Source organism: Rhinichthys klamathensis, unplaced genomic scaffold (genome assembly GCF_029890125.1).
Source record: "Rhinichthys klamathensis goyatoka isolate OS25496 unplaced genomic scaffold, OSU_Roscu_1.1 h1tg000254l_1, whole genome shotgun sequence".
NCBI lineage: Eukaryota > Metazoa > Chordata > Actinopteri > Cypriniformes > Leuciscidae > Rhinichthys > Rhinichthys klamathensis.
The window spans coordinates 2335301-2362146 of record NW_026606776.1 but is presented as its reverse complement, the minus strand read 5'-3'; the positions used below and the strand labels follow the sequence as shown (position 1 = coordinate 2362146).

The following is a 26846-nucleotide window of genomic DNA, read 5'->3' as shown; positions in this document are numbered from 1 at the left end:
GTCAGAATTTCATCTTTTTATCTCATAATTTCAATTTAGCATGTCATATCACCTTTTTCATAATTATGATGACTTAGTATGTCATTTTTAACATTTACCAAAGCTTTTTTTTAATTTGATTTCTTATGTGGCAGAAATGGGCTTCCCTAACTGTGTTATTTAGGTGCAAAGATTCCATCGAACACATTCTGGTAGCCAATCATGGTTTAATTAAAATAACAAATGTTTTGTTATATTCAGAGTCAGATAATCTCTACAGAAAACAGGCATATGATCAATGACAGTATAATTCTACGACAAACACAATGGTTCATAATGCAACTGTAGGTACAAAGGTTAAGGTTTACAGTGAAGTGCAAGATGGGAACTGCTTCTAGCTGCCCGACAAAGGCAGAAAAACATAAAATGCTGACATGCAAGTTTTCTTGCTGTCTGTCTTTTTCTCTGTGCGTCCATCCAAGACATGTTCCTTCATTGTGCAGAATTTTCATGAAAATGTTCCATTACACCAGGAGTTGTTTACACAGCCGAAAGCAAATTCTGCTGCGTGCTTCTTTGCGGTGCACAGGGGTTCACTGTTTGGCAGCAAATGCAGTTGAGTTGAGTTGAGCAGGGCAGAGGTGGACAGGCTCACTTTTTGGCAGCAGTGGCTTTAGCACGGTTGAGGCGTTCCATCAGAAGATGATCAGTGGTGGACGAGCAGCGTGACAGAACAGTACTGATCTCGGATTCACTACGCCTCTCGATAGCAGCCTCTGCGGCACCTTCCACATCCCTGAGTGACAGAGAATATTACACAGTGGCTCTTTGTTTTAATCATGAACACTCAAATTCTAAAGTTTGGGGTCAGTAAGATTATTTTATTTTTGATAGAAGCGTCTCTTATGCTCACCACGGCTGCATTTACTTGATCAAACATACAGTAAAAACAGTAATATTGTGAAACATTAAAACAATTTGAAAGAGCCGTTATAGATTTGAAAACATTTTAAAATGTCATTTGTTCCTGTGATGGCAAAGCTGAATTTTCAGCATCATCACTCCAGTTTTTAGTGTCACAATCATTATAATATGCTGATTTGATAGCATTTGGTAACATTTCTTTTTATTATCAACAGTTGTGGTGCTTAATATATACACTCACCGGCCACTTTATTAGGTACCCCATGCTAGTAACGGGTTGGACCCCCTTTTGCCTTCAGAACTGCCTCAATTCTTCGTGGCATAGATTCAACAAGGTGCTGGAAGCATTCCTCAGGGAGTTTGGTCCATATTGACATGATGGCATCACACAGTTGCCGCAGATTTGTCGGCTGCACATCCATGATGCGAATCTCCCGTTCCACCACATCCCAAAGATGCTCTATTGGGTTGAGATCTGGTGACTGTGGAGGCCATTTTAGTACAGTGAACTCATTGTCATGTTCAAGAAACCAATTTGAAATGATTAGAGCTTTGTGACATGGTGGAAGTAGCCATCAGAGGATGGGTACATGGTGGCCATAAAGGGATGGACATGGTCAGAAACAATGCTCAGGTAGGCCGTGGCATTTAAACGATGCCCAATTGGCACTAAGGGGCCTAAAGTGTGCCAGGAAAACATCCCCCACACCATTACACCACCACCACCAGCCTGCACAGTGGTAACAAGGCATGATGGTTCCATGTTCTCATTCTGTTTATGCCAAATTCTGACTCTAACATCTGAATGTCTCAACAGAAATCGAGACTCATCAGACCAGGCAACATTTTTCCAGTCTTCAACTGTTCAATTTTGGTGAGCTCTTGCAAATTGTAGCCTCTTTTTCCTATTTGTAGTGGAGATGAGTGGTACCCGGTGGAGTCTTCTGCTGTTGTAGCCCATCCGCCTCAAGGTTGTGCGTGTTGTGGCTTCACAAATGCTTTGCTGCATACCTCGGTTGTAACGAGTGGTTATTTCAGTCACTGTTGCCCTTCTATCAGCTCGAACCAGTCTGGCCATTCTCCTCTGACCTCTGGCATCAACAAGGCATTTCCGCCCACAGAACTGCCGCTCACTGGATGTTTTTTCTTTTTCGGACCATTCTCTGTAAACCCTAGAGATGGTTGTGCGTGAAAATCCCAGTAGATTAGCAGTTTCTGAAATACTCAGACCAGCCCTTCTGGCACCAACAATCATGCCACGTTCAAAGTCACTCAAATCACCTTTCTTCCCCATACTGATGCTCGGTTTGAACTGCAGGAGATTGTCTTGACCATGTCTACATGCCTAAATGCACTGAGTTGCCGCCATGTGATTGGCTGCTTAGAAATTAAGTGTTAACGAGCAGTTGGACAGGTGTACCTAATAAAGTGGCCGGTGAGTGTATATATATTTTTTGGGGGAAACCATGATACATTTTTTAGGATTATTTGATGAATAGAAGCAGCATTTACCTCAAATATAAATTGTTTGTACCTTAATAAATGTCTTTACTGTCATTTTTGATCAATTGAATGCGTCCTTGCTGAATAAAGACCGTTTTACACAAAGAATGACAACTATAAATATAATGATAACTATATTAGCTGTGGACGATATCGCTCTGTTTATTATAAGCATATGCGACAGTTATGTCCTCTGCTGCTTTAAATGCTTGTGCTCTTTAAAGCAGGAAGGATTCTGATTGGCTGTCAATGTTTTTATAGTTTCTCTGTGCTGTTATCATCATAGTTGTGTTGTGGACTCTGCTATTCTTTTATATTTAGAACGATTTGAACCACCGTGTATATTTATCATTATAGTTGTTTTCCTTGGTGTGAATGGAGCTTAAATGTATTAATTTATTAAGTATTCATTTACTGACCCCAAACTTTTGAACAGTAGTGTATACTGCATAGAATTTTAAACCTAACACATTAGTTTATTTTGTTATCTAACACAATGATAGTAATACATTTACACAAAATGGTCTAACTGTTTAAATACTTTTCGTAATAACCTCTTACCCCACTGCAAGGTGAGCTTTGACCTTCTGCTCAGGTGTGACTTTAGAGACATATTTCTTGGCTTCAAATTTGTTATGGTGTTTAATGCACACCTCAACAAACGGCTGTAATCCAAGAAAGACAGAAGTAAGATTAATTCACAACAATAATTCTAAGACAGATCAACAGGACATTAGTTACCAGATATCCAATAGGAGCCTTTTTGCTTTTGGCAAATTTCTCCAGCTCTTCCCAGTCCTCCTTCTCAGCCAAAGCCTTCAACTTCAGCCACCAGAACCTGATAATAAAAAACACCTTCACTCATATCATCATGACATTCACATTATATTAATCTTTATTTAGAGACAAGCATTGAAAAAGCAGCATTGAAAAAGATATATACAGTATATATATATATATATATATATATATATATATATATATATATTTATTTCCCCCCCAGAGATTTGACACATTTATTACCACTTGCTGAAAGTGATGTTTACATTTTAATAGTTCGTTTGGATTACACTCATATACCCAGGTTAAAATATACTTTTTTAAAGGTTGCATTACAACTGCAGTCTTTAAAGTCAACATTAAATCAAAACGGGATTACATAAGCGAACTGGTAAATCATTTTTTGAACCGTCCGAAAGAACCAATTGACAACCTGTCACTCACATGAGAGCAAACCACAACCATCCAATCAATTCCCCATGGACAAAATCAATTCCCACCCTAACTTTTTTCTTGTTTAAAAAGCAGTTGTACTCAGATATGTGTCAAGGTTTTCAACACCGCCAGTGGGAAAGACAAACTATAAATCCTGTGAGTAAAACTATAGTTAGAAGGCACACCTCTTGTCAGGCACTCTGAAGTCTTTGTAAAGTTGTTCGGCGTGTTTGTGCAGTCCCACAGACAGAAGCATGGTCATGGTCTCATGAAGAGGGAATCCCACAAGCGGCTCACCCTTCTCTTCCTCTAGCTTCCTCTGAAACCGCAGCAGACGCATCTCATCTTCTGTGGCCTGAGAGAGAGAAAAAAGAAGAAAGAGAGAGAAAGGCTAGAATTCCTCTTGATAATACACAGATGTAATGTTCTGGCTACACAGACAATAAACTCTGACCCAGGCTGCTAATCTGCCTGTATCAGAAGAGTCTGAGGTCTTCACCTTGGCAGAAAATTCATTCTTGGCTTTGTAGTACTCGTCCACCGCACTTTGTAAAAGAGCGATCCGAGCTTCCAGTCTCTGCAATTACACACACACACACACACACACTACATTTGTGTTCTTAGAATACAACTACCATTAGAGTATGAAATAATTAAGGTGGAAAGCAAAGAAGACAAACTTCACCAATTTGTGTAAATGGAGCCATCATAATTTCTTTAAAGCACTTCTGTCATTCAAATCATGTAAGTGAGAAAATAATGAGGAAAAAACTAAAGCTGCTGTAAAGATTTGTAAGCGCCTACCTTCTCTTTATAGCTGGCCTTTACGTAGAAATTGCCAAGTTCTTCATGGTCATCATCTTGATTGAAAAGATCTTTTAGTGTATCCTGCTCCTGATGTTTACAGAACTAAAACATAAAGACATAACAAACAACTAAGGTTTAAAAATGCAGAATACAATGCATGAACATTATCTAAGTATAAACAGTGATCTCTGATGCTATAAAGTATTATTTAAGTATTATTAAAATAATATTAAGTGTTTATTCATATTTTGCATTAGCTTTTATTTATATATTTTCAGCTTCATTTTTATTTTAAGTTTTAGAAATGTTGTATGTTGTCTTTTTTTAAATTAATTAATTTTTTAAAATACTTCTAATTAGCTTCAATTTGTATAGTTCCAGTAATTTTAGTACTTTAACTTATTTCAGTTATTTGTCAAGGCAACATTTCTAGTTTTCAGTTTTTCCATATGGTATTTAAATTTGATTTTTATTTCATAAAAAAACAAAAACAATAACACTGTGGCTATATAAGAGCTGACATGAATTGTCTTCATGAAAAATTGTCCTAAATAGGCAGTAGTAATGTTTCTGTCTCTGAAAGTGACATGTCAATAAAGTAACAAAATCATAGCCAATCAGAAGAGATTTTATGTTTAATACACAGCTATGAGCAGAGGGGTTTGGACCAATGAGATTTCATTATAGGTATTTGTCACATTCACATCCTTAGCTTATAATTATTAAATAGGTTAGTTATGATCCTCGTCATAAATAATGCCTATAGTTCTCAGGTCTGCAGCAGCACGTTGTGTGTGTGAGTCATAGTTTGTACCTGTCTGTAAAGGCTCAGAGCCACAGGTTGGTTCCTCAACATCATGAAGAAGTCTCCTCTGTTCAGCTCATTCTTCAGGTACATGACCACTGTGTACACTAGCATACAAGAAAACGCGTAGGTAGGTAAACCATCTCGAAGTATCCAGTAGTCAATTAAGAATGTGTGTTTATCTGCAACAGGGTGTGTCTAAGTTTTGAAAGGTGGATGTGAATGTGTTTTTACCGAGGTCTGTGTCTCCACTCTCAATGGCTTTGCTCAAAGCCAGAGGACTCTTCTTCATTTTTAACAACAGTGGGACCTGCTCACCAGAGCGAGGCTCAAACTCCAACAACTGAAAGACAGAGATCAACACAAACTGACTGACAACCCATAATATCTCTGTCTTTATAAGTACATGGTCTGTGCATGCATGTACCTTAATGGCGAGCTCTGTGCGTCCACTCTCATATGCTTTAGTGGCGATTTCAGAGTAGGAGATTCCTGCAGCATCAGCTAGCTTCACACTCACAGCTTTTGCTATGACTTCATCTGATTCCTCCTTCTGCTGGACCTACGTAAACACACACAAAGGAAACAAACTTTTGTAGGGCTTCACTTGATAGGCACTTCTCCAACAAGCTTCCTTGTGTCGCATCGAAACATCTCAGACTGGACGAAATGTCCAGTTTTAACAAGTGCAAAGAAAGCCGTCTGCATCTGCAAATGTGCTCTGGTTCTGTAAACAGCATCTGTGAAAACCCTTGATGTCTGTGGTTTTATAAAACTCATAATGAACAGGAGAAATCAATGTTATAATGAATGGAGATTTCAAAAGAGGACACAATTAGGCTCACAAAGGCTACATTTATTTGATTAAAAATACGATCACAATTTAAAATAGACGTTTTCTATTTAAAATGGGATGGTAAAACTCAATTTTCAGCAGCCATTAATCCAGTCTTCAGTGTCACATGATCCTTCAGAAATCATATTTCGCACTAATCATACATTTTGAAAACAGTTGTGCGGCTTAATATTTTTGTGTGATCATTTCTTTCAGTATTCTTAGATGAATCGAAAGTTTGAAAGAACAGCATTTATTTGAAGTAGAATTTTTTGTAACATTATTAATGTCTTTAGTGTCACTTTTGTATATATATACACACCCAAACAAATATAATATTACATATATAATATGTATTAAATATAATTTAGTACATATAAATACAATATGTAATATTATACCATATGAATTGATTGCTGTTATTCATATTAACATTGAATATTAAAATAACAATTCAATTGACATTCAATTCATTAACTTGGAATTAAAACATGAAATCTGTTCTTCATAAATGGCATACACATGTAAAATAGGTGGTAAATGAAAAATGGCATTAGTAGCTTTTAATAAATGCATTATTTGGTATAACTGTGTTTTTCAACTTTTATAGGGATATTTTCAGAGATTCAGAGATCCTTCAAAAGTATAATAAAAAAGTGCACACACACACACACACACACACACCTTGTAGCAGGCCCAGTGTTTGAGTACTCTGCTCACTCCCTGATATTCTGGAGTCTTTAGATAGCGACAAACCTCAATAGCCAGCGGATAGAGTTTACGATACACCAGTCTGAGACAGAGAAAGAGCTTAAGATGAATAATCTGCTTGTTACATTCATTTGAAAACTTTACTCATTTCAAAGGAAGTAATCACAAAACAGATCCCGGCAATGGAAGCAGTTCGGCATAAAATCATCTCACCTGTCGATGAGCACCTGTAGGGTCATCTGTTTGAACTGAGTGTGGGTAAGAGGAATGCCCACGGTATAGTCTCGTACTGCGTTCAACACCCGCAGGTCTCTACACATGCTGACAAACTGCTCTGGAGGAAAATTACTCAAGAAGCACTTCCCAAATGAAGCCGCCTGCAGGGAGAACAAGAGAGGGGGAGATGCATCATGAACCCATGTTTAGTGTCATTTCTTCTGTAAATGAAAGGTCTGTCTTCCCGCAACATTCAGCCAGTGCGGCTCACCCTCAGGAGTGTTTTCTGAGTCTCGGGTTCATGTTCATGTCCAGCGGCCTCCACACACTGCCTCACTGCCTCGCTCAGCAGACTCTGTTCTTTAATCTCTCTCAGATACTCATCTGCCTTCTGACTCTCTTTCTGCAAATATTTTCACACACAAAATTCATTAGACATAACATACCTGTTGTAATTCGCCTTTGGCTAAGCCCCGCCCCCCTTAGTTACTGTTGCTACGTCCGACAAACAAACTTCATCTGGGCTCTGGTATCAACTCTGGTATTATGCTGTGACAGCTCTTCCTGCTGAAATTTTATCAAACTTTTATAAAGCAGCAAATAAAGTGTCCGATAGAAGTAGGCAAAAGGGGCTGCAATATACGTTCGAAGGCTATATTTACGACATACAGGTGAAACGCAAGGAACAACAAGGCATCCAAATAGAGGCAAAAGCATAAAAGCATGTGCCGAATTTCGACCCCCTGCCAAATTATTACCCCCCTCAATGAAGTCAGTACCTGATTGCCTAATCCCAACCCCGCCCCTAATCCTAACCCCTCCCCCACAACTAATCCTAAACCTACCAATGCTAGGGGGGTAATAATTTGGCGGGGGTTGAAATTCGGCACAACACCGGTCACAGTCAAAAAATGAACCACCGCATATCCTACTAATCGAGACGGAGGCTGGGACTAACAATATCAAGGAGCAACACTGTTCATGCAAAGCTGGGTAGGTCTCTATTCACTTCTATAATCGTTATTACAAAGCAAACGGACTACGCGTGTATAACGTTGTATTTATTAGCAGCGTGTGCTAGATGACACTTGTCAGGATTTGTCTTCGGTTTTGGGAAGGGAAAAAAACGGACACCCCCTCCAACCTCTCTGGGAAACGCGTATCTGTGTTACAAATGCCCCAGGCGCAACGTTTAACCATATTTTTGATAAAACTACGACGATAATAGCCTGCCAAGGCCAAAAATATGAGACGCCTGTGTTAAAGTCAATGGAGCGCTGTGAAAAAGTGTTGGACCTCTGTGGGAGCTCATTCTTGGCTGCGCTGTGATTGGTCAATCTACATTCTAGGGTGTGGCTTAGCCAAAGGCGAATTAGCTTTCACCATTAAGACCTTTTTATGTTGGCAAAACGGAAACATCTGATCCTAATAGATTATCCATCTATTATCCATTGTCATTGTTAATAGATTATCCATCTATTGACACCATGTCAAGTTTTAATAATGTGTATCCAACATAGTCACAGTGTCTTACCTCATATTCTTTGTGTGCCTCGAGCAGTAATGCTCCAGGAGCCATTGAGGCAATTTTAAAGATCTCCTCACATGCACCTGCAGAGAATCATGGGAAAATCAAATCACGTGTGGGCTCGTGGGACGTGGAGCCTTGCACCATTCATTATACAAAACCTTTCAAAAGCTTTTTTGGTGAAAGAAAAGAAGACTTTTTTTCCAGATGCATTAATGTGACTGTATTATAATGTTAAAAAATATTTCTATTTCAAATAAATGCTATTCTTTTGAACTTCCTAATCATCAAGGAACCCTGAAAAAAATTGTGCTTTCCCCAAAAATAACAAAACATAACACTGATATTAATTTCTTGAGCAACCAGTCAGCATATCAGAATGATTTCTGAAGGATCATGTGACACTGAAAACTGGAGTAATGATGCTGAAAATTCAGCCTTGCCACCACAGGAATACATTACAAATCAAAAACATATAAAAATCTTCCCGACCCCAAACATTTAAACAGTAGTATACATTTTTTTCTCTATATACATCTTCTAACCTGGGACCTCTTGCAGAAGCTCATGGTGTGTTCCACTGATGATCCGGACCCCGTCCAGCTCCGGCACCAGAATCGATTCATCGTCCAGGTGGTACTTAATTGTTTCTTTAGACTCTCCCACCACTAGGAGAAGCCCATCCCACATGACCACCGCTGATGGCTGCTGACTTTTGGGCCTGCGACACCTGCAAGAAAAAACATTACAAACTTTAGTCCTTAAAACTAAATGGGAGTAAAAATATAGCATATACAAAATATACATAAATCAAGCAAAGTGTAAAATGATCCCCTACCAGGCCATCTGTTTGGGGGGAGTTTTGATTTTGGTGTCCACCTCGCTGAGTTTCTCCTGCACAAGACAACATTGATCACCTGATGCTGCTTTGTTGTGCAAAAGTATTAAGACGGTAATTAACACTTAAGACCAAGTAATTAACTAATTAACTTATCAATTAAAGCGGACAGAGAAATGAACTGATTGAAAAACATTTGCTTAGACAAGTTGCTAAAATTGTGACCAGCATATACAGGTCCATAAAAAACATTGAAGTGATATTGCTGGATTTCACTTACCTTTAGGTTGGACGTGCCCATCCACACATGGCCAGAGTCAGTGATGAGTGCCAGATACTTATAACTGAATGAGACACATATGTGAACTATACTGGATGCTTCTGGAGAGAGACCTGGAGGAGTCTGACACACACACACACACACACACACACACACGCGCGCACACACACACACACACACACACACACACACACACACACACACACACACACACACACACACACACACACACACACACACACACACACACACACACACACACACACACACACACACACACACACACACAAATACAAACATTTTTGCACATTGCACTTTTTGGGTACAAACTCTGGTACTTTTGTGTCATGCCACTGTGACTACTAGTTTCTCAATAAAGAGTTTTAAACCTTTGACCAAACTAACCAGGTCCAAAATAAATCACATTATTTTGATTTGGGACAAAAAGAATGACATTTTCTATGAGGTAATAAACTACTCATTCCATGAAGCATGTAAACAAATTTAAAATGATTTTTAATGTTTCGCATAGAAGCCTCTTATGCTCACCAAGTCTGCATTTATTCAATCGAAAATACAGTAAACACTGTAATATTGTGAAATATTATTCCAATTTAAAATAGCTGCTTTTATGAAAATATATTTAAAAATGTAATTTATTCCTGTGATGTAAAGCAGAACTTCAGCATCATTACTCCAGCCTTCAGTGTCGCATGATCCTTCATATGCATCTCTTAATATCATCGATGTTAAAAACAGTTGTGCTGTTTAATATTTTGTGGAAATCATGATAAGTTTTTTCAGGATTCTTTGATGAATAGAAAGTTCAAAAGTAGCATTTATTTGAAGTAGAATTTTTTTGTAACATTATTAATGTCTTTACTGTCACTTTTGATCAATTTATTAATGTATCTTTGTTGAATAACAAACCCCAAACTTTTGAACGGTATTATATATGAAACACAATATATTTGAAGTTTAATGCACGGTATCCCAATTTACACCAAGTAGCTCTAGAGTGACTGTTGAATGCTTTTGGAACTTTAAACTATTTTTTATTTATATAATATGAAACATGACATTTCAGAAGACAGCTGCCTATGATGCCCTCTTATGTTTCTGTTGCAGTGAGTGAGATTGTCTGAATATCTGTGTAGTCTGAGTGTGTGTGTGTGTGTTCTTTACCACAGGTGTGCAGGCTGTATTGTCTAAGACGAACAGTTGAGATTCATTAGCCACCAGCACTTTACATTGCCTGTCCTGAGTCAGGACTGCCCAGCATGAGGGCGCCCCCTGTAGACCTGAAATAAAATATCACCAAATTTAAAAAATGACTATTCAGGATTTGAAACCTGAATTATGTATTCTTATAATAGCACAAATAATGCATTATTTACCTGGAACTTCAGGTAACCGCCTCAATTTTATGTCGTCAATATTCGTGGCCAAAGTGAATCGCAAGGCACCTGTCAATATGGCAACTCCTGTCCCATACGGCGAATGGAAAATCTTGGTGTCCAGCACTTGACTCTGAGAAACTTCCTGTGAGAGAATCAATCCTATGGCTCAGTCATAAATCAATACTGATTTAAAGAAGCAATGCTGTATTAGTATAGAATCACAGATGCATCCTTTTGAAACCGTGTGCATTCTCACATTGCCCATGCTGAAGTGTCTCTTAAAGCCACCAAAGAGATCATAGACAAGCACAGTGCCATCCTCCTGAACACACAGTAGGTCATCGGTCACAGTCCAACCCAACTGCTTCACCACTCCACTCTTCCACTGAGACACACGGAGAAAGCGAGAGAGGTTACTATACAGCCTTTCTGTTTATAAAAGCATTCAAACAGAGCAGTATTTTTATTAACTCATAGCCAATGCAAGGGCTGCACGATTTGGGAAAAAAAAATCAAATTGCGATTTTTCTAATAAAAACTGTGACTGCAATTCAAAATGCAAATAAAAATAATTCCAGGTTTGCTGTGTTTGTAGTGCTGCACAATTTGGCCAAAATTGTGTGATTAAATATCAATGACAATGAAATGATAGTAATAATATTAATAACAATTAATATTAATAAATATACATTTAAAAATTACTAAGTAAAAACAGTAACACTTAACAATAAGGTTCATTAGTTAACATTAGTTAATGTATTAACTAACATGAACTTTCAATTAGCAATACATTTGTTACAGTATTTATTAATCTTTGTTAATGTTAGTTAATACAAATACAGCTGTTCATTGTTTGTTCATTTGAGTTCACAGTGCATTAACTAATGTTAATTTTATTTTAATAATGTTTTAGTAAATGTTGAAATTAATATTAACTAAGATTAATAAATGCTAAGAATGGATCATTCTTAGTTCATGTTAACTAATGAACCTTATTGTGAAGTGTTACCATAAAAACTAAATAAATATTACTACTATAATATCAATGTATACTGTATATTCAAATAAGTCGCAGCCTTTTGCAATTTAATAAATCGCACACAGCAACATCGTGATTTCTGTTTTATTTCGATTAATCATGGATCCCTGCTGTGCCACTGTGTGTTCTTACTGGAAAACTGGCCAGAGGCAGTCCTGAGGAAGAGTAGATCTCTAACTGAGGTCTGGCACTGGGAGAGCGTCGGATACGACCCTTTAGGAGAGCTGGCAGAGAAAGAAATGTCATTCTCTTTGAATTTCACAAAATAACTAGTATGTACTGAGAAATAATCTTACTCAACAACATTCAGCTGGGCTGATCTCACCCAAAACTCACCGATGGGACCCCCATATGGAGCTGCAGCGACCAGAGACTCTCTCAGACCATCTTTCAGATTCCAGCCCATCTCATACAATTCAATCTTTCTGTTTCAGGAAAAAAAGAACAAAGAAGGGGGAGGTGAACAGGGTTAAAAAATAAAAGCATAATAGCACCTGCTATGACTGCTTTGCTGGACAACATGAAGCCAGGCTAATACCTTTGCCTAGTTGAAAACAACCCATGCTTTCGGGGAAACCTCCTTGGGGTTTTGTCCTCTGTAGAGGGCATTTGTTTTTAGTCAATTTCTCTGAGATCAAACATGGCACATTTTTAAATATACTTTAAAGCAGACATCCTGCCATCCACTAAACATATCATTTCAGTGATATGTTTAGGGGATAGAAATGACAAATGTCTGGGTTTTTGGCTGACATTACAGTTCAAAAACATATTATAAGTTAAAAAGCATGGACAATATTTTTTAATCATCAACTGAATGTGATTTTTTTTTACATTGCTTATTATAAATAAATATCTTTAGGAAATGTCAGTGTTTTCAAAGCAGTGGATGGAAGGCTATTAAATGGACACTTCAGGACTTGTTCTTATTAAGTTTAAACAATACTATTGCAGTACATAAAGTTCATAAAAAAGGATATTATAATAAAGAACTAGTTTTGAACATGTTCACATAAATTGAGTAATAAATTAGTAAATAAATAAACCATTACATTAATAATTAATTCAGTAAGATATTTAATAAAATAGTTGAGAACAACGGTGTGAGGTCTGGTTCATGTTTTTGGTTTACGTTGAGATTTCTGTCAAACATTTAATTTAATTTAAATTTTAAATGCTGGCACTTCAAATTCATATATACTAATGTGTACATATAAAACATATGAACTTTTTATAAACACAAATGTATTTTTCAACACATTTATTATATCCTTGTTGCAGAAGTCTGATAATTTGCCTGAAAAAAAAGTGAATGAAAAGCATCGTTTTTGACTGCAGTTGCCTTGCTGTCATTTTCGTGATGCCCATAAAATATGAATAAAATAATTTAAAGATGATCAGACCAATGTGATTGCAGTTAGATTATATAAAACAAAATAAGGTATTTGTTGAGAACAGTAAGTTAGCCTAAACACATTTTGAGGAAACAGGCTAATTCACTGCCACTCATGACAGCTGTCACATGACCCAAGTGACAACTCATAACAAACTACAAACGTCCAGTTTAAAAGCTCCACTGTACCTAAATGAGTAGGTGGAGCATCTGTGCAGGGTAATGGTTTCATACACTCATATTCTGCACCCTTTAATAAGCAGAATGATTAAGCTGTTCTGTTATTTACCTGTAAAAAGCCTCGCCCAAAGGGTTCCAGTTCGCTGTGACAAACGCCATGACCTCCTCTCCTGAGGAAACGTTGCAGTCTTTAAGTTTATGATTATTGTCCCAGTTAGCGCTGCATTATGATTAATAGTTTTTATTGTGTTGTTTATTTCATTCTCCCTCGCCCATCTCTTCCTATCATCTTCTTCTGTTTCTGTGATGATGTTGATTAGAGACTAGCGTCTGTGTTTGGCGCCTTCCAGTGTTTTGGAAGTGGCACTACAAGTCGCGTACACTAAAGGGGCTTCGATGCGGCTTCTAATTGCTTATATATATATAATATATATATATATATATATATATATATATATATATATATATATATATATATATATATATATATATTATCATGTATTACAAAATAATACTTTTTCAATTAAGTGGCTATAAGTTTCTCTGTGCAGGTCGATTCTGCTGCTGAAGAGCGTAGACTGCGTTGTCACGTGGTATATTTCTTTTCTCAGCGCTGGTAAGAACGGGGCAAGTCGTTTGCGGTTACAAGGCGATTTGTAAGACAGTTACCACTTAACAATTATTAAAAAGCGCTTCCTTGAAATCCCATGCACCTCTGGAGGAAGAAAACCTCATTCAACATCAATTTGCCCCACAATAACTAATGATTTACGGTTTAGCCTACCACATGGTGTCGCTGCTCCTCCACACGTCACATCTCTCCAGCTGCACCACACCTGATAAGTATGGCAAGCCGTTTTAGCTTTAATTGTACCCAACCTTACGCGTCGTAATTACATTTTTACTAGTAATAATTCAATTAGAGAGCTCTACAATTCAATTCTTACTAGTAACAATTACAATTAGAGAGCTCTCTAATTCGATTATTACTAGTAACAATTACAATTAGAGAGCTCTCTAATTCAATTATTACTAGTAACAATTACAATTAGAAAGCTCTCTAATTCAATTCTTACTAGTAAGAATTACAATTAGAGAGCTCTCTAATTCAATTCTTACTAGTAACAATTATTATTAGAGAGCTCTCTAATTCAATTATTACTAGTAAGAATTACAATTACAGAGCTCTCTAATTCAATTCTTACTAGTAACAATTGCAATTAGAGAGCTCTACAAATGAATTTTTACTAGTCATATGTCTCCATTGACTTCCATTCATTTTTAATTAGAGAGCTCTATAATTGAATTGTTACTAGTAAGAATTACAATTAGAGAGCTCTCTAATTCAATTATTACTAGTAAGAATTACAATTAGAGAGCTCTCTAATCCAATTCTTACTAGTAACAATTACAATTAGAGAGCTCTCTAATTCAATTCTTACTAGTAACAATTACAATTAGAGAGCTCTCTAATTCAATTCTTACTAGTAAGAATGCAATTGCAGAGCTCTCTAATTCAATTATTACTAGTAAGAATTACAATTAGAGAGCTCTCTAATCCAATTATTACTAGTAACAATTACAATTAGAGAGCTCTCTAATTAAATTCTTACTAGTAAGAATGCAATTACAGAGCTCTCTAATTGAAATTTTACTAGTAAAAAAACGAATTAAAGATATGTATAATTGGAGAGCTCTGTAATTGAATTAGAGAGCTCTGCAATTGCATTCTTACTAGTAACAACTGAATTAAAGAACTCTCTAATTATAATTGTTACTAGTAATAATTGGATTAGAGAGCTCTCTAATTGGAATTCTTACTAGTAATAATTCAATTAGAGAGCTCTACAATTGCATTCTTACTAGTAACAATTGAAATAGAGAGCTCTCTAATTGAATTAAAGAGCTCTGCAATTGAGTTGTTACTAGTAAGAATTGAATTAGAGAGCTCTCTAATTGTAGTTCTTACTAGTAACAATTGCATTAGAGAGCTCTCTAATTGAATTGTTACTAGAAAGATTGCAATTAGAGAGCTCTATAATTAAATTACAGAGCTCTTCAATTGTAATTGTTACTAGTAACAATTCAATTAGAGAGCTCTACAATTAAATTGTTACTAGTAAGAATTGAATTAGAGAGCTCTCTAATTGTAATTGCTACTAGTACGAATTGAATTGTAAAGTTCTCTAATTAAATTTTTACTAGTAAAAATGAAATTACAACAAGTAAGGCTGGGTACAATTTAAGCTAAAACGGCTTGCCATAGATATGAACACCTGTTGTGTCGTTTGATCCAGAAATGGACAGAAGAATGCCGCAGGTGTGTTGGCTTAAACGTACATAACATTAGGAACCAGTCTGGGCTTAGCTATTGTCTTTTTGTTTTTGCATTGAATGGATCTCTTTGAAATGTAACCTCATTCAGCTAGAATGTAGCAGGCTGTAATCATTAGGACTTTTGTGGTGGGAGATAACATGCCGCTGTTGAGCGTCTCAAAATCGCATCATTGTCAATATTTCAAAAGCAGTCTTCCTATAATTATGCTCTTGTCTTGTGAGGTTGGGGGTTGACTATTCAACTGTCAATCAAATGAGACCACTGGCAGTCATTTTTTCATCAAAGAGCACAAAACAAATGAGCTAAAGGATAAAACGTTTATTGACAATAATACGTATACTACGTATTATAATACGTTTTATTTATTGATGTTTATTTAAAAAAAAGATTCTGCTGTCATTTTTATTATTTTGATAGACTTTATTGGTAGGCTAATTCTATCTAGGATGTGTGGCTGGGGGCTTAAAAAAATTCTGTGAATCATTCCGCCGACTCATTGCTATCTGGGTCTTTAAAATTAGCCACATTACAAAAGATCATATACATTGAATCATAAACATCATTGCAAGCAAACTTTGTGTTGATTCTGCAAGTTGAAACAACCATTAGTGCTCCTGAGTGTGATGCAGTAGATGGGTATTTAAAACTCTGTGATTTTGCCAAGCAAGTGTTCCTCACATGTTCGTTCCTCAACACATTTTGTTGATCCTGGAACAACATGTCTGAAAATTGAGACCTAAACCTAAACCTAACCACCCATAACTCATTCCTAAAATCAGAGGGAGATGATAGGTGAATAACACTGATGTAGAACCCTGGTTGTAAGCCTAAACTTGACATAAACTCTAAACTTGTCCCTCAAATCTGATTGGTTGATTGGAATGTTGTTTAAGGATTGACAAAGATGTTGATCCAGGAACACGTTGCACTTGGTGAAATCATGCTCACCACTTCTACGTGTCTGTGGCCCGTGATTTAGAGAGTGCAGCAGGCAGCTCTGGGGTTTTCTGAGGTAACTGCCACCTTTCTGATCAGGCTGATGAAGAGGAAAAACCAGACCATCCATCAGCGCCCGCACAGCGACCATCGTCACTCACACACTTACAGACAGAGAGAAAGAGGGACTTAAAGCTTGTGCAAAAGTGCCTACTTTTCAAATGTCAGCTGACATGCGCCTTTCTTCAGCTGGAGTGGTTCTGTCTTTGAAAATAACCTCAATCTTCCTCTATAGTACAAAGCTTTTCCTTCAATGGAAAAGCTTATAGGGACAAACCTGAAAAGAAAGTTCCAGGTTCAGTACAAGTTAAGCTCAATGGACAGCATTTGTGGCATAATGTTGATTACCACAAAAATGAAGTACCACTTGTCTCTCTTTTTCTTTAAACAAAAGCCAAAATCTGGATTACAGTGAGGCACTTACAATGGAAGTGAATGAGGCCAACCTGTAAACATTGAAAATACTCACTGTTTAAAAAATATAGCCATAACTGTGTTAGTTCCATTAACCCTAAAAAATAAAAATAAAAATAAAAATAGCCTATATATATTTGTTGCCAGCTATTTTGACAATAATGGCTGTATGTTTGAGTTATTTTCAGAGAACAGTAAATATATACCATCAGCACATTGACTACTCTAAAATATATCCAAGTTTCATTTCTATAGTATTGTCCCTTGAGAAGATATACTAAAATGTTTGCTGAAATGTGAGGGGTGTACTCACTTTTGTGAGATACTGAATGCACACACACACACACACACACACACACACACACACACACACACACACACACACACACACACACACACACACACACACACACACACACACACACACACACACACACACACACACACACACACACACACACACACACACACACACACACACACACACCCACACACATATATATATATATATATATATATATATATATATATATATATATATATATATATATATATGTTTTTCCAGAGACTTTCCTGGATAGTTCATGCATGGTTTAAAATCAGGAATGACATTTTAAGCTCAATTGACTGCAGTAATGTTGATTTCCAATATATATATATATTTTAAATGTAATTTATTCCTGTGATGCAAAGCTGAATTTTCAGCATGTCACATGATCCTTCAGAAATCATTCTAATATGCTGATATGATGCTTCAGAAACATTTCACCTTATTAATATTATTGTATAAAAACACAAACATAATGTTAATGTTGTGCTGCTTAATATTTTTGTGGAACCTGTTTTCCCCAGGATTCTTTAATGAATTGAAAGTTCAAAAGAACAGTATTTGTTTGAAATAGAAACCTTTTGTAACAATGTAAAAGTCTTTCCTATATTTCACCTTTGATCAATTGAATGCATCCTTGCTGTATAAAAATGTGATTTTCTTTAAAATAAAGTATTACTGACCCCAAACTTTTGAACAGCGGTGTATAATAACAACATATTAAACCAAGTGGCATCTGCAAACAAATTATATTGACTAGATTTGTCTCTTTTCATGCTGAGAAGCGTAAATAAATTATAAGGTAGAGTGTGTTTAAATGATGCGAAAGGTGATTTGCACCACAAGTCTCCATTTCCCAGCATGCATCAGACATTTGCCCAGACTGCTTTCATTTAATACCAATCGAGCCCACAGCCGGAGAAGAAGATTTAAGTCATTTCCGCCATAAAATGCTTCCTCATTAAGCTGCATCTCATTGCATGTGTAATCATTAGTCCTTGATACGATGCGCTCAGATTCAGAGAGTGCTGGGGTCATTTTTAAGCAGCACTTAAGCAGCCGTTAGGAAGTCTGACATCATGATAGGGGCACTTCCCTCTCCATTCGTAACACTATCTCCCCCATTAGGCTGCAGGGCAGTGGAGGGGCAGGATAGCATATGGGTAAGGGGCAAGAGGGGAGCGTGTGTGTTTATATTGTCTGTCAAGAGCGGGATGGGGTGTGTGGGGGCTGTTGGCTTTTAAGGTGTCAGTGGTAAAATTTATAACACACCATAGAGAGGCTTTAGTAGCACTTGCTGGCCGCACTCACTCAATAGAAATCAGATTAGAGGGAAAAAGGCCCGTCAGTTATCGGAGTTTGGAGAAGCAACGCAGTTTGGCATCAGACCACCTGGACTGGAAGTGAGGGGTGGAGTCTTGGGAAAGATCTCCCTGCAGAGTCATTACTCAGAGAGGCATAAGGCTCAGGTGTCTGTGTTATGGACGTATGCGATGAGGCAGTGCATGGGCTTATGTGAAAACGCACGCACGCGCACGCACACACACACACACACACACACACACACATGTCTGGTTTACTATCTTTGTGAGGACTCTCTATAGACGTAATGATTTTTATACTGTACAAACTGTATTTTCTGTCCCCTTACACTGCCCATATCCCTAAACCTACCCATCACAGGAAACATTCTGCACTTTTACATTTTCATAAAAAAATATTCTGTATGATTTATAAGCGTGTTTACCCATGGGGACCTCAATTTAGGTCCCCACAGTGACACGAGTCCCCATGAGTCTGTGTGCATTCAGGTTTAAGTCCCCACCGGGATAGAAAAACATGTACATGTACATGTACACACACACACACACACACACACACACACACACACACACAGACACAGACACAGACACACACACACACACACACACACACACACACACACACACACACACACACACACACACACACACACACACACACACACACACACACACACACACACACACACACACACACACACACACACACACACACACACACACACACACACACACACACACACACACACACACACACACACACACACACACACACACACACACAAATAGATTGAGACAAAAACCTACCTGGGACCTATGCCAATACAATAATTATAATAATTATTGATGTACAGAATCACTTAATTTTACATTACATTTTAATTAAACTTAACACATTTTAATGTGGGAGGTATAATGACTTTCAGCTGACCTTCAGCTTTTGAAAATTTACCGTTGGTTGAAGTTGACTTAATATTGTTTAACTACAGTCATTGTCTATATGTATTTTTGCAATGCCATACACCCAGAATGAATGTAAAATGATGATATACAGCTCAAATAAAAATGTATTCATTTATTTATTTACATTTATTTTTACATGAATTAGTTTTAAGATCAGTTTTTTAGGTTATTACGATTATGCAATGCAATCATAGAGAACTTTGTTCAAATCCTACATTAATTAAACATACATTTTCAACATGCCTCCCTAGAACATGTTGCCTACTTCATCTACACTGTAAAAAAACATTCAGTAAAAATAGTTTTACTTGTATTTTGAATGATGCATTGAATTGTGTTGTGTTTTAGGGATAACGGAAATTTCCGTAACTTCACTGGATGTCCAGGCAGAAAATGACCTGTACAGTTTTCGTTTAACAGTGCACGGCAGGACCTGCCATTGTGACCTACAGTAAATTGGCTGGCCTGAAGATGTGGCCATTTTTCTCCCTTAAAAAAAATCTGCCTGTTATCTGTGGATGACCTGTGGATGATACTCCACAACTAAAAGTGGAGTGGAATAAAGTTAAATTGGATAAAAATGTGTAACCTGTCAGAAGTAAGAGGTTGTATTTGAAATTGGAAGAGCTGGGGGAGATGCCGTCATTCAAGTCTTTGAAAACTTTGAAAGTTTTGGCACACGGTCTGAGAACATATAAAAAGATCAAAATTCGATTTGCTTTATAAGTGCATAATATTGCACTCTACACCAGCAAGACATGATCTTGCAGAGAGGCTTTAAACTGAAAACTATCCTTTGTCCAAATTGTCTGAGCTCTTCAGATCGGACTGGTCGGAGAGAGGAGATGACGTTATAAGGGTTTACCTTTTCAGGTTTTTTATTTCATCGACAAATGCAGATAAATGTGATTGACTAGTTCATGCCCTTTGAAGATCTTCGCCTCTTCAATAGAATTCTCACTATCATACTTGCCTCGTCTTCCCTTCTCTTGCAGCTCATCTCTTTCTCGTGCTTAATTCACAGGTTTCCCATTTGATATTCAAACATTTCAGGTCACTTAATCACCTAAATCATTTTCAGAGGGGCGTTCTAACCGAATTACATCCCTGTTTTCCATTCCAGGAGGATATACAGCAGAGACAGAGGAGCTTTGAAATGTAAATCTCAGCAGATCTCCGTTCGGAGGCTTTTTAATTAAACTGATGTACCTTATTTACACTGGATCAAGAGGATATTCTCAGCCCTGGAAAATAGAGCTCATTCTTACACCCAAGAAAAGATTGGTATTATTTATTTTCTATAACGCATATTCTTACCAAATGCTGTTTAGCTGAAGAGATAACGCATCTCTGCGAGAAGATATTTTTTTCTGGAGGTGGATTTTTATCTATAATTAAATGAAAGAACATGCCATGCGCTCTTCACACTTAATTAATGCATTTGAAGTGATTATTCAAACAGAAATTAACTTTTTTTTAATTCTGTTACCTTTTCAAAGAGTTAGTTTTGTTTGACCTCTCTTTCCAATTTTAAACAAAGAGAATATCAATATCTGGTCTACACAAATGGATGTCCTTGAAAACATCCATTTGAAGACGGACACAGGGATTTAAATAAAAGAATAATAAAAAAGATGATTGACATAAAACAATGGTATTCATGTCATTCCAAACCTGTATGATCATCTTTTGGTCACACTTTAGTTTAGGGTCCAATTCTCACTATTAACTGTACGACTTTTGCCTCAATAAACTCATAATTACGGCTTATTAATAGTTAGGAAGGCAGTTGTTAAATTTAGGTATTGGGTAGGAATTGGGTTGGATTAAGGGATGTAGAAAATGGTCTTAATATGTGCTTTATAAGTATTAATAAACAGCCAATAAATAATATGCATGCTAATAAGCACTATAGTAATAGTGAGATTTGGACCCTAAACTAAAGTGTTACTTTATGTTTTTCTTGCATGGAAGATTTAGTTTTAGATTTAGGAAGTATTAGTATTCTTTAAGTTTTTTACAAAACAGTATAATAGTTTTTATTAATAATTCAAATCAGTTTGTATTGTTATACTTTGTTTTTATTTAAATTTTAGTAATTTTGTTGTGTTTATCATATTTAATGTTTTTTTAATATACATTTTTATTTCAGTTTTAGTTATTTTAGTACAAGTTAAACCGAATGAAAATGTGAAATGCTGCCTTTGAAACTAGTTGAATTAATTTTATTTAATTTTATTTCAGTTAAAGATTATTTTATTTCAAGTAACACATTTTTTTTATGGTTTTACTGAAGTTTTAGTTGACTATAATCACCCTGCTGAGTATGACACATCAAGATGTGTTGCGCCAGTTTTGACATCAATATTGCTAAATGCCATTCAGAGGTGTAAAGTTCAGGTTCAGAAAGTAAAAGTCCTCCTCAGTATTTTGTTCCAATCACTTAGATTGGCTAATTAGCACAGTTTTTCAGCCAGCTGAGTTCATGGGTGGAATACACATATGGCAGGACTTTTACGTTCTGACCCCTGGACTTTACACCTCTGACGCCATTGAAGAGCAGCATGAACAACATCCTTTGTATTCCACACAATAAAAAGGCTATGGGTTTGGATTAATGTGTGGGTGAATAACTGATAACAGAATGGACATTTTTGGGTGAAATATATGGAGCCAGATCAGTCTCATTAATAATTCACGCAAAAAACATGATTCACACATGCATAGCCAATTTCACATGCATGAAACCAAATTCACGTAGGCTACACACAAAACAATTCACGTGCGTGAAAAAAAAAATATTCACAAAAAAGCAATTCACATGCGCAAAATAAGATTATATATTCATAAAATACATTTCACAAACGCAAAACACAATTCATAGATATACAACTGTGCACAAAAACCTTTGAATGTTTAAAATTTACGAGTTTATCCTTGAATGTGAATATACAAATCGTCATTTTTGTGGGTCGCCTTGGATTTGTGTGTGTGTATTTTTGAGACTTTCCTGGCATGCAGGGCTCTTCTTCTACACCAGCCTTTCTCAAAGTGGGTGCCGCGGCACACTGGGGTGCCCCCTGACTTTGTCAGGGGTGCCGCCAAAAAATTACGTAGGCTAAATATATATATATATATATATATATATATATGTGAATTTACATAAATACATTCTTCTTCTTTTTAAACATATGAACGTATTAATAAAATTGTAAATTCATTTTAGATAAATATATATATATATATAAAATTAACCATAAAAATCCGTCTCACAAGACCGAAGCAAGACACACACACCTTGACGCAAGTGACGCAACCCATAGCACCGCGTTTTAGCAACAACACCGACCGCGCGAACGCGCGTCACACAGCAACTGCAGGCTCTGACAAACACACATACAAACTATACTATACCTCTGCATAACGTGTCTCTTTTTACAACAAAAATGTGAATTCTGCCGGTATTCAGACAGTCCCATGCATACAGATACAGATCCGGCCTACAATCGCCTATGTAGGCGAAATTTGTTTGACATTTCTAATTGTAAACACAGCCATGTTGAAGCCTGCAGTAATGTTTTTCATTGATGTTATGGCAGTCCACTCTGCTTATTGTTTTTCGAGAATCTTGCACTCCTGTTTGTCATTGTGCACGAAACTTCATGCCAATAAATCATCAGAAATATTGCTGACTTGTGCGCGTCTCAAGCGCCCTCTTTACGCTCGTGCTAATGCCTGTTAGTTGTCCGTGGATTTGCCTATATTTGGCGCTGAAAATGGAAACGTCTTTAGACATGGAAAATCGATTTTACAATCGATTCATTCAATGAACGTTTATGTCTCAAAAATCGATCAGGAATTTTTCACAAAAGTGATAGCCCTGTAAAGTTGTTATTATTATTGTTATTGTTATTTACAGTTCGTATTATGCTCTGTTCATTACTGTTCTGTCTAAATAAACAGGACATTTGCATTTACATTTGGGTTATGCAGTGTTTTTAATTTATATTTTACACTGGGGTGCCTTGAGATTTTATGCACTTTTGAAAGGTGCCCCGACTGAAAAAAGTTTGAGAAAGGCTGTTCTACACGGATCAGTCGTACACTTTAGCCAATCAGATTTAAGCTTATCAATCGACCAATCATAATCACGTGAGGGTGTGCCTACCTGCATGTTACGTCATCTGCTTTCGACCACAATAGTGTAAGGACTGGGCCAGGGTGAATCTGAATAACTAAATACCTTCGTGCTAAAATCCCAAAGCCTTTAGCCCCAAAAGGCCTGGAACTTGAAAAAACACACACAAACACACACACACACACACACCTCCCCCACAGCTGACACCCACACTCAGGACAGAGCGTGGTGTCCGCTTACAAGACATTAAGACATTTTATGACATTTTTGTCATAAAGTTCCCAAAGGAACTTCTTTTCTTTAAAAGACATTCAACCAGATATATTTGATGTGTTTTTATGTGTGTCCATTTGCCCATGTCACATTGGAATAACTGTGACTTTATCATTATGCATTTTTACATAACTGTCTATTCCCAGTATTGTTATACGTCGTTCTTGGTCTTGTTTTAATTCTCATGATCCAGCGGAATTAATCAGATACAAGAAATTACAGTAAAAGTTATGATTCTATGTGCACCAGCTTTTGGGGACAGTAAGAACCAAAACTTAACATACTGTCAGAGCCTGGGGTCTCAGATAACAGCATTTACGACCGCACCAGGAATGTCAGAGAAGTATGTCTCTCTCTCTCTCTCTGAATTCTAACCAAGGAGGAGAAATGAATCCTGTATATGCTATTATATATCCACTTGAGAATTGTATGAACGATGTATCTAAGTTCCCTATTTGTTAATTGACATTACATTTTGCTAAACTTTGTGACACATTAGTATTATAAGAATTGTGAAGATTCTTCTCTTAAACAACCGACGAGATTAGGGTTTCAGATGTCTCTCTCTGGAGACAAAGGGCCATAAACCCAAAGTCCCGCCTGTAAACTTCCAACCCTCTAATTGGCCAAGCCAACAGGAAGAGGCTGGATTTCTCCGAAAGTGATAAATGACGCTTCTCCCCTTCGCTCGCTCTCTTCCTCCCGTGTCATGATGTAACGTCTCGCCTCCGGGCGAGCTCTTCGCCTTTCTTTTATTTGTTTCTAGTTTAGTTGTGTTTTTCATTTGTAGATAAGTCTCTGTGTTTAATTCCAATCGACGATTGAAAAGGAAACCCCGTGACATATCTCTTCAGCAAATCCATCTACAAGGGACCTTTAAACGAGCGCGCGCTCTCTTTGAAGGAGAAACACGCGCACGTGACCACGTGACGCGCCGGACCGAGAGACACACACGCTTCTTCAAAAGCCATGGAAAGATGCAACGTTAACTCCGCGTGATTTCCCCGTAGAGATCTTTATTCCCTTTTTGTTAGTCAAAGTTTTGTTTTCCGTAGCCGACTCAGTTCACTTCCACGAAGTGAAACGAACTTAGCCGAACTATTTCCCTTTGGAAATGTTACAACAAAGACTGTAAACCTCCGTTCAACACGCGCGCCAAGCAGCCCACGTGACGCTTCCTCACACCCAAAGGACTCAGCTCACGCGGCCAGACAGGGCCGTACAGGAATGTTTCGGCACAGAGAGAAACCATAACATAAGTTGATTGCAAGTATAAATCTCTTTATAGAGCTTCTAAGAAGTTTTAAGATGATGTTCCGTGTTGTAATCGGAGAGGTGAATGTCTTCCTGCCAATGAAATTCTCCCAATTTCTCTGTTCTCTCTCTCCCCATCCCCTTTCCTCTCTCTCTTACTCGCTCACGCGTGTAAGTTATCAATTGTCCAAACTTTATGCATTTCTCGTTCATTGATGTCTTATTGTATCGTTCATTGTTGTCTATGTGTTTGTAAATACATATATCCCATGTAACCGTAGTAAATACATAAGTAGTCATGCCTCTATTAAATTAATTATATATTCATTAGATTGATGTGCTGTCTCTTTGCTCAATTTCAAGTCACTTAAGTGCCAAAGGTCTAAATGCTACAAGCTTTACGAATTACAGATACTTTAAAGAGTAACGTTAACGTTATTTGTTGATGGGCGGGAAACCCAATTCTTCTGGCCAGAGAATTGCGTTTCCTGACATCCTATAAAGTAAGATGATATTGTGGATCCCACAAATATTATCCTGACAATTGAGCTAATTCATTTTACCTGTTTGTGAAACATGGCCCGTGTAATTAACTGCAAGCAACTTGTGGTTAATTTCCGGGATTCACATGCACGCATGCAGGTAGAATGACCGATCCTCCCTTATCGGGAGATTTATTAACATGTAAGACAGATCTAATCCAAACATGTATGAATAATTATTAATTACCAATTATTAATTATGATATGCAAATTCCCCACGGATTAGATCCGCCCTGAATCCTTACATAAAAGTGGTGGAGAAAATGCTAAGCACACTTTAAACTTGTTTCTGAGCAAAAATCAGTTTTCAATCTATGTGTATATTGTTATTTAATATTGTTTATGTAATATTTAATATTACACGTGCGCATCGGAGTGAACGCTTGCGAACTCCCGATCTGATTTAACAAGCTGCTAAATGTTCAAACATCTTAGTCACTTTTAATCGCTAAAAGTAAACTGCAGTTCATAGTATTAAATTTGTCCCACAAAAGACGAAGAAACCTCTTTTGAACGACGACATTTTTAATGTTAAACTCCCCTGTCCGAACGATGTTCTTCTGTCAGGGTGAAGACAAGATTTAGTGAATCGATGCTCTTTCACTATTCTTAAAAAGGCCTTATT

The 26846-nt window shown here is 37.0% G+C and overlaps 1 protein-coding gene across 1 annotated transcript; it reads right to left on the bottom strand.

Moving 5' to 3' along the window:
• Positions 1-186: 186 nt before the first annotated feature.
• Positions 187-13971, bottom strand: vps16 (VPS16 core subunit of CORVET and HOPS complexes). The gene is made up of 22 exons (XM_056266905.1): positions 13763-13971; positions 12417-12505; positions 12213-12304; positions 11298-11426; positions 11039-11183; positions 10827-10942; positions 9642-9764; positions 9362-9417; positions 9069-9253; positions 8530-8606; positions 7267-7398; positions 6993-7156; positions 6753-6861; positions 5661-5795; positions 5468-5576; positions 5243-5340; positions 4426-4530; positions 4121-4198; positions 3807-3976; positions 3148-3244; positions 2968-3071; positions 187-775 (listed from the first exon to the last, which is right to left on the bottom strand). Exons 1-22 carry the CDS (start codon positions 13810-13812, stop codon positions 631-633), a joined length of 2508 nt encoding a protein of 835 aa, XP_056122880.1. The 5' UTR covers positions 13813-13971; the 3' UTR covers positions 187-630.
• Between the last annotated feature and the right edge of the window lie 12875 nt (positions 13972-26846).

Bases quoted from the DNA above. Each gene is read 5' to 3' on its own strand.
- vps16 (XM_056266905.1), bottom strand. From the start codon at position 13,812: ATGGCGTTTGTCACAGCGAACTGGAACCCTTTGGGCGAGGCTTTTTAC. The intron at 9,765-10,826 runs GTAAAGAACACA...TGTGTGTGTCAG, and splicing joins ATACAGCCTGCACACCTGTG to ACTCCTCCAGGTCTCTCTCC. The intron at 3,245-3,806 runs GTGTGCCTTCTA...TTTTATTATCAG, and splicing joins TTCAGAGTGCCTGACAAGAG to GTTCTGGTGGCTGAAGTTGA.